At 39.2% G+C, this 13137-nt stretch overlaps 1 protein-coding gene across 1 annotated transcript in view; it reads left to right on the top strand.

The window, feature by feature from the left end:
* Positions 1–12808, top strand: part of LOC124553199 (zinc finger protein 721-like) — a 177449-nt gene extending 164641 nt beyond the window's left edge. Inside the window, exon 6 of the mRNA XM_047127094.1 lies at positions 7081–12808. Within this exon, the coding sequence (XP_046983050.1) occupies positions 7081–10483 (3403 nt within the window). The 3' untranslated portion in view covers positions 10484–12808. The remainder of the gene's footprint in view (positions 1–7080) is intronic.
* The last annotated feature ends 329 nt before the right edge of the window (positions 12809–13137 follow it).

Genomic DNA, 13137 nt, shown 5'->3' with positions numbered 1-13137 from the left:
TCTATCACTACCAGATGTGAACAGAAGTGATTCGTGATGGTGGCCCCCCACACTGTGACACCAGGAGTAACACCGCTGTGCCTCTCTAGAACAATGGAAAAATTGGGACATCTCCCTAGGTCATCGCTATACTCATCATTAATGGTCATCTGGGGTAGTGCAGAAGTGCAATTTATCACTAAATACACTGTGAAAACAATCATCACCAGTCCATATTGCCCAGTCACAATGCCACTCAAAATGCGGTAGATTGTTTTGTGGTGTTGACGGCATTCTATGCATGAGACAATAATTCCCCCTATCTACTGCTAGTCTCTGACCAGTGGTTTGGGAGAACACAAGGACACAGAATGTTGCAGGGATTCAATGCCTTGTTCTTGAATGGCAGGCATTGATGTGAAGTGGTTACAATGTGTCCAGTGTGTAATACAGAGATCCTCCCATGTGGTGGTTAGAGATGGTTGTTCGGAACCTTGATGATGAGTATGGCTGTCCTCACATTTGTGTGCATTCTACCATTGGGCCACTGTCACTTCCAGATGCTCCACAAATCTGGGTAATGCACGGTTCATCCAGCCAACCAAATGGAGACCCACAATTATGGTCCTTTCAAGCTCTATCAGGTGGCGATAATGCTGTTTCACATGAGTATGTGGCATCTCCTTATTCTTCACAGTGATCATTCAACATCTGACACTGCTTATGCCTCTTGTATACACTACCAGGCCTGGAAACAACACTAATGCACTCTTTTTGAAAGAACTGTATAATAATGTTAATTTAATTCAAATGATCATTATGACAACTCTACAGCCATTCCCAAGTGCACATATTGAAATGTTATATGATATATCACCTGCCTATGTGACATGTCAGATATGTTGTAACATTTCAGCATGCACTTGAGTGTGGCTGTAAAGTCAAAATCATGATTATTTGAAATAAATGAACAGTACTTTGCATTAAAATGGGGGAAATTTCGTTAAAGTAGTTCTACATGACTGTGGTCCCCCACAAAGGAAAAATCTTTAATTTAGTGCACTGTGGTGGTTGTTCTACATGTTCCAGAGAACTGCATATCTGATCATTTTCACATCTGTTGATGATACAAATTACACTTGCATCTGACCATGTCTTTTGGGTCTTCATTTTTTTTCAGCTAGTGTATTTGATTGATACGACACAAATCCAGTAGAAAATAACAAATGCCCATCAGATATACAGATTGTTCCTCTTATTAGTGCACTGTTATTCACATTTGTAGTTTTGTGTTACCTATGGTGCATATTATACATTATAATTTCAAGATCAATTGATAGTCACTGTAGAAAACAATTGTCTGTGATTCACGAGTTTTACAGTTGTTCACTCAGGACACAATCTGTGTAAATTACAGCAACCACACTTAACACTGGTAGAGCTGTTGATGTTACCTGAATCATATGAGGAGGAAGAGTCCGCATCCTGGGAATGACAAAGATGATCCTTTTAAGCAAGAATGTTCCTGTAGACATACACTGTTATTTCGAATGGCTCCTGAGATACATGTTTCCAAATGCTTATCATTATTATCAAATGATTTTATCTATTTTTATTTGTTAGTTATTTGTCAGGTTTAAAAATTTTGAAGATTACTTAGCACATTTCCAACACGTTTTTGACAGTTCACAGTACATTTCAGAAATCCACAATAAATATGCAACATTTCACAATCATTTTAATTTTCTGAATGTCCATCAGCAACTTCAGTTCACATTTTTACTTTCAGGAGAGCATGTGTTCCTTACCCTGGCGCATCTTGGCGTTCCTTGAGGACTGCAGCAGCATGCAAGATGTGACCTAGCATCTTATTTCACATAGCACTTTTTTTCTTTACCCTTCTGTTCCTATTCACTCACGAATGAATATCAGATAGTGCTAGGTCAACAGATCTCAGCCATGACCAACCCACTGGTTTTGGAAAGCGTAGTTTAGGAGTTGCCACATAAGAATGGTCGAATATGAGAGGACTCCTTTATGCTGGAGTTGCATTGCATTTTGTGTGGCTAATATAATACCTAAAATTATTCAACTAATGTATTTTGCAAAACAATACAGGTAGCCATGCTCTGTCATTCTTTTCTCCAGAGTAACAAGATGTTCGAACATAAAATTGACTGTGGCAGTATCATACATTGCCACAGAGACAAACAGTGAATTTTTTCTCTGTACAATTTGAGTTGTTCCGAAAGTGTTGATGGCTGGTGTTATTAATTCAGTACAATGTAAGTGTCATCACTGATGGCACCTAACAAATGTCAGTGTCACACACCAGTATCATGAATGTGAAGATGTACATGCTGTAGGTGTGAGGGGCACAAGCTACAAGTTTTTTTGCATGTAATATCCATCATACATGTAACTATGGAACATCAAGGCTTACAGAAAGCTGCCACATGTTAACTGTACGACTATGCTGAATGTTGTTAAAATGTTGTCAAATTCCCCATTGAGATGACAACACACACACACACACACACACACACACACACACACACACACACATGGCAGTCTACTGCTTTCACTCAATGTGTAGGTACATGCACACACACTAAAGAGGAAAGATCTGAAGTCGATGTGTCGTATAACACTAATGGTATTCAACAGCATCTGGAGAACTCCCTTATGTATATAGACCACATCTGCATGTTATGAATGCCACTAACAAAGACTAATATATTCATACTTGAAATATGTTTGTTTTACGGTACTATGCGAAATGAAGCATATGTCTGTCCAAACATTTCTGCTTAAAATGATCATTTTTGTCACCTCCTCGGAACTTAAGGCATACATTGTATTGTACAAGTCTGTCAATAATCCACAATGTAGCAGTGTGCAGGAAGATTCACTGAAATGAAGAAACATGGTAACCAGCTTTTTGCCACTGTCTATAGCTTCTGCATCTAAAAATGGGTATAGCTTATTGTGTTGCTGTATCACTGGCAAAATTGGTTCTGAATTTAAAATTAGGTTTATGTGGCCACTGTCTATAGCTTCTGCACCTAAAAATGGATATAACTTATTGTGTTGCTGTATCACTGGCAAAATCGGTGCTGGTTTTAACATTAGAATTATGTGGCCACAACAAAGGTTCTTGTATTCACAGATATAGTTGTACATCAGAATATGGAAAGGATAGAGGAGGCACAATGGTTAAGACTGATAATATATTCAAGCTTTTGGACAAAGGCCTTCTTTCAATATGGGAAACACACACATTCAGACAAGTATATATCTCTCTCTGTCTCTCACACATCCGTGTGCTCCCCCCCCTCCCCCCCCCCCCCCCCCCCACACACACACACAGTCCTGTGTGCCCAGGTTCTGGGGCCCAGCTGCAACTGTAACTGCAGCAATCTGTCATTGTGGGTGATGGGGTAAGGAGAGGGCATGGGAGAGGGAGGATAGAAGTTAGGGATGGGGGAAGATGCTGTGATGCCAGTGGGAGTGTACAGGGCAGTGGTGGGGACAAGATAGGGCTGCTAGATGGTAGTGTAAGGAGGCTGTTTTTAGGGTAGAGGTGGGGGAGAAGTGGGAACCCCTTCCCTCATGGCTCCTATCCCTGCAATAGAGCTAGATACAAGACCTGTCCCATACATTCTCCAACTGCCACCTACTCCAGTCCTGTCACAGGCACTTTCTACCCCATCAAAGGCAGGGCTATCTGTGAAAGCAGCCATGTGATATGAAAACTAGTCTGCAGAAACTGTGCTGCTTTCCACATGGCTATGACTCTTAACAGGCTGTCTGTTGGAATGACCAAGAGAGAGTTGGACCACCCAATTGGTGAACGTGCTGTCCAACACGACGTGCTTCACTTGAATGACAACATCACAGCCTGCACCATCTGTTTTCTTCTTACCAACACCAACTTATATGAATTGTGCAAGAGGGAGCCCTCATTACATGTCCTGTGTTCCCGTAATACCCTGGCCTTAACCTTTGCTAGTCCCTGTTCTACAGCTACCTATCCCTTCCCTGCTCCCACTCCAGCACTACACACACCTCCAACAAGTGCTACTAGTCTTTACCCCTTCTCACTCCTTGCCCCCTGCACAGCCTACTGATACTGCACCTAGTGGTGCACCCTGACTCCATCACATCCATGCACACTCTCACAGGTGGCACAGTTTATCATTCTCCACCCGTAACCTGGTATCCCTGCTTTCCCCCTCCCACTCCATACCTTCTCTTTACCCCTACTAACCACTTCAGCAGACTGCTGCTCATGTCAGACACAGACACAGTTATAGTTGGGCTCCAGTGCCCGGTGACAGTGGCTGCGTATGCAAGTTCGCTTGTGTGAATTTGTATATTTTGTATTTCAGAAGAAGGGCTTTGTCTAAAAGCTTAACTATTTCAGCAGTCTGCGACTGAATGCCTCCTCTTTGGGGTGAGTAACAATCTATCATTTCCATATTATTGTCTTTTATCCTGTGTTTTTGATTGATCTAGTTTTACAACAGACTGATACTAAATGTATACATCTTTTATTCTTGTGAACAGCAATTTTATGATAAGGATGGATTGCATCTCACCATATAGAAAAGTTCTTGAGCTGCAGACAGGCACAACAAAAAGACTGCTATACATTTCTGATTTTGACCAGTGGCCAAAAGTCCTCCTTCTGAAAAAGAAAACACACATTCACACAAACACAACTCACACACATGACTACAGGCTTTGGCTACTGTGGCCGGACTGACCAGAAATGGCAGTCAGTGTGTATAAGTTATGCTTGTGCAAATTTGTGTGTGCTTCTGCAGAAGAAGGCCTTTTAGCCAAAAGCTAAAATATGTAGCAGTCTTTTTGTTGTGCCTGCCTGTGACCCAGCATCTCCTTTGTATGGTGAGTAGCAATCTAATCTTTTCATGATCATGTTGTCATTCCATTCTGGACTTTCCACTGTTTTATTCTAATGATATTTTTTTTTAGAAATACTAATGATATTTTTTTTAGAAATAGTTTCTTCTAATCACATTATATGCTAACTGACCTGTGCCTAAATTAAACTGTACATGTATTCAGTATATTCATTACAGATTTTGGCAAACATTCCATTGCATACCATTGTTTTCATGTTTCACAGCAGTTGTTTGCTGCCACAAGCAATTTCTTCAACACTTAGTGGTTAAAAGTCTCCATACACTTCCAGATGTGCTTTGTGATGTCATCCTTGTGCACATAAGTGGAGTTACAATGTTTCACAATCATGCAAATGTTTTCTGCCAGAACAAATCTCTGGAGAAATATGAATGACTCGGAATAGAATTTCATATCTTTGTAAGTGCCCAAGTCCACTATGTTATTTTAAGTGGAACTGAGCATGGGGGCTAACGCAGTGGTTAATGATCTAGACATATAATTGGGGGGACAGTGATTCAAATTCCTGCCAGGACGTCCAGATATAGATGTACAGCATTTTTCCTCAGTTGCTGAAGGAAAACGTCAGGTTGGTTCCGTCGAAAGAACATGGTCAATTTGCTACTTCATCCATAACCTAATCTGATATTTTGCCCTGGCTCAAATAACCTCATCATTGACTGCATGTTAAACTCTAATATTAATTCTTTTTGTTTAAAATTGTCCCACGTAAAGGCTAACATCAACTGTGAATACAGTAAGCATAGGAAACTATCTATTAGGCACTGAGGGAACAAAGTGGCGCATTGAATAAAGATCTGTCATTGCAACCGGGAATTGTGGCTAAATTGCTGTTTGGCCATGCAGCGTTAGGTTACCTGTGTTTCCCAAAATTGCTGCTCTCTTTCAAAGACATACAGATTTTGTCCTTCACCATCCTTGTTCATTAGGAACTTGTGCTTTGTCTTTAATGAATTCCTTATTGAATGCATAATCTAATCCTCCTTCCTTCCATAATAGGATCTGCAAGTGTCTAAAGAAATAATGTATGGATCAAATGTCAGACATCCTTGTCGGCTATTGCAATTGTTTTCCATTGCAGCTGAGATACTGGCATCAGTGACAGTTGAGGTGTTGAAAGGCAAGAGAACATTGTTTTCATAATTGTGCTGCCAGCCAGAATTCAAGGATCACAAGAAGCAATGCTAGATCAATTGAACTAGATCTGTGCTGCTAGCCAGAATTCAAGGATCACAAGAAGCAATGCTAGATCTATTGAACTAGATCAATTGAAGCAATGTAAGCAATGCCATTGTTGATCAGTGGAAGGAAGTTTCATGACATGATGAGTTAACAGAGTAAGATGTAACACTTCGATGGACATAGGTAGATCTGACAGTGGTATTTACCAAGTTGTATTGTGACAGTAATGAAATTCAGTGAAGATAACTTGAGAGTGTGGTGCTGTTTTTCCTTGTTTTGGGTAGGATCAACAGTTTCATTTGATAACAAATGAAAAGTCATTTTGATGGAAACATTTTTGCCAGCTGTAGGACTCTCACATTGTGACGTCTGTTTGGAATCTAATGCCTTCTATGTTCGCTCATTAATGGCTTTACTCATAAAGCAAACGTTGTCAGATTGTGATTTGAAGGAAATGCAATGAATTTGCACCATAAACCTTGTCAGAGCTCCAGAGTTCTAGAATAGAAACAAATTTCACCTTCATCCCATCGAAGCTAAACAGACAATTCCCAAAAGATGAAACATGTCATGCACACAACCAGTTACATCACTTGCACCTTTGGAATAAATAACAACACGTTTTGGAGACTTTCAGCCACACAGTTATATTTTGTAGCTTCTCATTCATATAACTCAGTGAGACATTATGATGTGGCCTTTATTAAATAAATTTCCAAGCAACTAATTTCCTAACAGAGGTCTTCACTTCACCTTCACCCATTCCAAACTATATTTGTTTTCATTCAACAGAAAGACTTTCGTCTGTCAAGATAATAGTGTACAGACGTGTATGTCTATCAGAAGTTTCTTACCAAAAATGCACGGTATGTGATTTATAAATTTTGACTAAGTACATTACATACATTGTCTTTTTAACACTAATTCTGTGTGCTGTTTAAATTCCTCAGTATGTATTCATTTAAAATATAGGTCTTTGGAGCCAAAACATAGAGGAGAAAGGGTCCCCCTGGCAGGACATTCTGAAGCACTGGAGAGAGAAGGGGAGCATGGTTTTGCTGCCTGCGATATCAAGACAGAGACTTGTGAACAGAGTGATAATTTACAGTGGAGAAATAATCACACTTTTAGCAATATTTCATTAAGTTATTGTATTCCACAGGACCCTGAAAATGGAATTCCCCAGTTTTCCTGCAGTTCTTGCTCAGAGACTTTTCACACTAGGTATGAGCTAACCAATCATGTCTTCAGTCATATTCCAGATGCACAAGTGCCATCACAAATATGTAAAACTTGTGGTGAAGTTTCACCTGGACCGGAGCATCAGCACGATGTATCACAAGGCCAGAAGCAAAGAACCAGTCAAAGACAACATAATGGTAGCCAGTTTCTAGATAAGTACGCATGTAACGACTGTCCAAAGATATTCCGGTACAGAGGTTCCCTGAGGCGGCACATAAGGATTCATCACGGGAACTTAGACAGAGGTTCCGCAGTTAAGGCTCACAAGAGTACACTGAGGATTAGTTGTGCAGAATGTAACAAGATGTTCAGAACGAAAACTGAACTGAGAGTCCACATTCGGTCACACACTGGCGAACGTCCATATTCCTGTGGCGTTTGCGGCAAGTCATTCAGCCATAGTAGCAATTTAAAAATACACAACCGTCTTCATACAGGTGAAAGGCCCTACAGTTGTATTGCATGCGGAAAATTTTTCAAGTCAGTTGGTGAGCTAAAATCCCATTCACTGGTTCATGTAGTTACACGTCTATTTAGTTGTGCAGAGTGTGGGAAATCATACAAAACTGGTCGTGATTTGAAGGTTCACTCACGTGTTCACACAGATGAACGGCCTTACACCTGCATTCATTGTGGAAAGTCGTTTACGGGAAATAGTCAACTAAAGATTCATTCCAGAATCCACACTGGTGAGCGACCATACAGCTGCAGCATATGTGGAAAGGCGTTTAAATCTAATGCGGAGCTAAAATCTCACCATCGCGTGCACTCAGAGGAAAGACCATACAGTTGTGCCGAATGTGGGAAGTCTTATAAGACGAGTATGGATTTAAAGTATCATTTTCGCATCCACAGTGAGGAAAGGCCATATTGCTGTGAGCAGTGTGGAAAGTCATTTAAAGCAAATTTTGAACTCAAGTCGCATTTCCGTGTTCACACAGGAGAACGGGCACACGTTTGTGCTGAGTGTGGTAAGTCTTTCAAGACACGACACGAGCTGAAATCCCACTCTCGTGTACACACTGGTGAACGCCCGTATACTTGTGGTCAATGTGGCAAATCTTTTACTCAGATTGGCAATCTTAAAATACACAATCGGGTACACACTGGTGAACGACCATATAAGTGTCCAGAATGCGGTAAGCTGTTTAAAACAGGCAGTGAACTGAAATGTCACCTACGAGTGCACACTGGTGAACGGCCTTACTCCTGTTCTGAATGTCAGAAGGCATTCAAAACAAATGGAGAGTTGAAGGTTCACTTCCGTACTCATACAGGGGAACGACCATATAGTTGCAACGAGTGCGGAAAGTCCTTTAAGACTAGCAGCGAATTAAAGTCTCATTCACGTGTTCATACAGGTGCCCGGCCCTATACTTGTCCTGTTTGTAGGAAATCGTACAAATCAAGTTATGAATTAAAGTCACATTTACGAATACACTCAGATGAACGCCCATATAGCTGCATTCAATGTGGAAAATCGTTCAAAGGGAGTGGTGAACTGAAGTCTCATTCACGGATTCACTGTGGCAAACGCCCTTACAGCTGTATTCTTTGCAGGAAGTCATTCAAAACTAATAGAGAACTAACATTTCACTTTAGGGTTCACACTGGTGAACGGCCATATCACTGCAATGTGTGTGGGAAGTCCTTTACTCAGAGAAGCAACTTGAAAGTGCACTTCCGCATACACACGGGAGAGTGTCCTTACAAGTGTCCCGAGTGTGACAAGTCATTTAAATCGACTACAGAGCTTAAAGTTCATTCTCTTGTCCATACTACCGAGCGACCATTCAAATGTACTGCATGTGAGAAAGCCTTCAAGTCGAAATCTGAGCTAAAAGTCCATTTCCGTGTACACTCTGGTGAGCGACCATATAAATGTACTGAGTGTGAGAAAGCTTTTAAGACGAGTGGTGAATTAAAATCACATTCGTATGTGCACACAGGGATACGACCATACAGTTGTATTAGTTGCGGGAAATCATTCAGCTCATCGAGTAACCTTAAAGTTCATATTCGTGTTCATTCTGGTGAACGACCATACAAATGCAGTGAATGTGAGAAGTCTTTCAAGTCTAAGGTTGAACTTAACATACATTTTCGCATTCACTCTGGTGAAAGGCCATATAAATGTACTGAATGTGAGAAATCCTTCAAGTCTAACAGTGAGCTTAAATCCCATTTCCAAATGCATACTGGTGAACGTCCGTACAGTTGTAATGATTGTGGAAAGTCATTTGGTTGTTCAAGTAATCTGAAAGTTCACATCCGTGTCCACACAGGAGAGCGTCCGTATGCTTGTAGTGACTGTACGAAAACATTCAAGACAAATGGAGAATTGAAGATTCATTCTCGGATTCACTCTGGTGAACGCCCGTATACATGTCTGGTATGTGGGAAATCATTTAAAGCAAGTAGTGAGCTCAGATCTCATGCACGGACACACATAGCTAAACGTTATCATAGTTGCCCTGCTTGCAGGAAGTCATTTAAAACAAGTCGGGAACTTAAGTTCCATTATCGTGTCCATACGGGTGAACGTCCTTATTGGTGTGCCATATGTGGTAAGTCCTTTAGCCAGAGTGGTAACCTCAAGATTCATTTTCGCATACACACAGGCGAACTACCATTTAGCTGCTCTGAGTGTGGAAAATCATACAAATCAAATACAGAGTTGAAGATACATGTGCGCATTCACACGGGAGAACGTCCATACAAATGTAGTAATTGTGAAAAAACATTCAAATCGAATAGTGAACTAAGGTCTCACTGCCGCATCCATTTAGGCAAACGACCATATAGGTGTGCTGTTTGTGGAAAATCGTTTCAGAAGAGTCGCACTCTGAAGATCCATTCTCGTTCACACTTAGGTGTATGCTCGTATGTGTGTCGAATATGTGGAAAATCATTCAACTATCAAAGTAACCTAAGACTTCATCTCCGTAGGCATATTGGTGGTCAAGTACATATCTGTGAGGAATGTGGTGAGTCATTTGAGACAGTTGGCGAACTCAAGACTCACTCTGACATACATGCAGGTGAGTGGCCATATTCTTGTACTACGTGTGGGAAGGAATCAAAATCCAGGGACGAACTGCAAGTTCATATATGTTTAAAAACTGACGAATGAACTGTTGGGTGGTTGTTTGTAATAATTCTCTCAATAAAATGTTCATAGGCATTTTAGCACTTGCAGATGATTTGTTGGATACTGTTTTATATGCTTTTTGTAATGATTAATAAGTAACTTAGTATAACAACATAGGGTTGTGTACACTAAAAACTACTGTATGTTGAAAACATTGTTAATTAACATTTTAAGTGTCAGTATCGACAGATTTCCACATTAGAGCAGTGAAACTCACTGTTCCTATTTATGTGCTGGTAGTGTTTGCATTGTACTGGTTTTACAGCACTGGAACACATTAAAGTTCCGCATACTAGATGTAGAGTTGAAGACTCCAAATATAGGTTTCACATCCAAATGTTGGAAGGTAATAGTAGTAAATTTGGTTGTAATGTGATACAGCTACATTGCGTTGCTAGAAGAAACAAAATGCTTGCCATGGATGAACTGTCCTTCTGCATATCCTTGCTTAAGAGCTGACTGGTTTTATCTTATGTGAAAAATGTTTTATGTGCATTAAGGAAACAGCTGCATCAACTTTGTGGGTTTTCTTTATGGCATGTACATATTTCACTGAATTTTAGTCTGTGAAAGACTACTTTGTGCAACAGTTTAAATAATGATTGCAAGAAGCTCAGTCATACGTATGATTAGCAATATCATCAAAGCCTAGTATGTACAAAAGCTATTGAGTATTGAAAATCACATTGTCATTGTTGGATGCGTCTTCATTCATTGTGATGGAACTCCTTTGGTATTGTATGTGCTATAGCATTTTTTTTTTTTTTTTTTTTTGCCTAAAAGCCATGTACGTGTTAATTTTAACTGTTGCAATGCCTATGCAAGTACTCAAAAGATTTCATTTCACTTCAGAATGCACAGCTTTACAATTTAAATTACATGAGAGTTGCTCAGAAAACCATTATTTTTAAATACATATTTTCAATAAAAATAACTTTGCCTGAATTGATTGATTGTTGTAAACAAGCATTGATCACAACAGACATTTGGGACAGTACTTGCTGACAAGGGCTGAAAATGCATTACTAAATTTTTTAATAGCAAGACTTTAATGCTAATCATTTTCATCTTTTGAATTGTCTATTAAGTTGAAATAAATTATCTGTGAGCCTAAATTTTTTACTGTCAGCAACCACAGCCTTAAGTAAATTCAGTGAACGACAGAACAATTTCCACTTGGACTGTTTGGACTGTTCAGTTCACTTGTGGTCAACTCATATCCACTTTCATTGACAAGCACACCTGTAACATGACAAGATATAGTTGTATATCTTGGCTGTTGCTGTGATGGTGTACGTCCACTTGTGAGTAATTGATGAGTGAAGCAGGTTAAAGACGTTATTCCAGTTAAACTGCTTGAGTGGAAACAGTTTTTTTAATTGTATTTGTCACAATCTTACTGAAATTTTTTTCTTTCAATTTTAATTGTATTTGTTGAAAACATATTGAGAGTTTGTTTATTTGTTTTCAATATTTGAAACCTGTCTCAGTAGACTTTACAGTGTTCTCACCAGTCTTGACTATTCACATTTTGAACAATGAGAAAAGCATTTAATTTTTATTCAGAATTCGCAACATTCATTTTTTTGTAAGATAAGCATGTATAAAAGCATGGAGACTACAAGTTTCTTTTACGGGGCACGGAACATTTGTCATACCTGGAAAATTCGAGTTTAAGATTTCGAGATAATGTTTGCATTTAATAGTCCACATTTGTACAGCAGGGTACAGTACTGGCTAGAAGTAAGTTTTAAGTACCTTGTAGGTACACAGCTCTTTGCAGCACAGTTCCTATAAAGGAATTTTGTTTTCAACTAGGAAAGTTCATGTCTTCAATTCATGACATTGAAGATCGTGTACTGATAGATCATCTGAAAATGAAACACATTATGGGTAACTTTTAGCAGACTAAGGGCATATACGCTTTCAGCTGGGGTTTGTGTAGTTTGAAAAATATTCTGTGTAGACAATAAGTCTTTTATAGATACAAGATGAGTGTAACAGTTGTAGTCAGTGTCCATATTTACACAATAGAAGTAGGATAATTGCAGTGTGGTACTGACAGTGGAAAACTCAAATAAAATGTCATTATTTCCCAAGTCAACTTAACTGAGCAGCTCTCATGTGTTCTGGATGATGTCGTGTAACAGCAGCATTTTCATGAGTCATGCAGACTGTGTGAAATAATCCCTTTAGACATGTATCTCCATTCTGTAACAGATTAACGGCTATGAACGCCATGTCATGTATTTGTGATCAATGCTAATAATGATATTTAAGAATGAAAGGTCTAATTTTCGTTATCCAGTGTTGTGGAGTTTTCTTCTCTAGACCATGCATGATCATGATTTTTTTAACTGACGTGTATTTTCACAGAAGATTGAAAACAATTTCAAAATGAACTAGCATGTAAGAATTTGTCATACCAAGCAAACTGGCAAAAACTCACATTATTTTGAAATACTTTTGAACTACAGTTATTAATTTCATTACATGTGCATTACACCATATTTCTTTGTTTTGTCGTTAAAATACAATGGAGACACTTGACATGTTTTCCATTTACATAATCAGACAACTATAATATATTCTTTTCATTATTTATTTGCATTGATAGTATAAGAATTACATTTTAT

Source organism: Schistocerca americana, chromosome 11 (assembly GCF_021461395.2).
Source record: "Schistocerca americana isolate TAMUIC-IGC-003095 chromosome 11, iqSchAmer2.1, whole genome shotgun sequence".
Lineage (NCBI taxonomy): Eukaryota > Metazoa > Arthropoda > Insecta > Orthoptera > Acrididae > Schistocerca > Schistocerca americana.
This window is presented reverse-complemented; position numbering and strand designations above follow the sequence as displayed.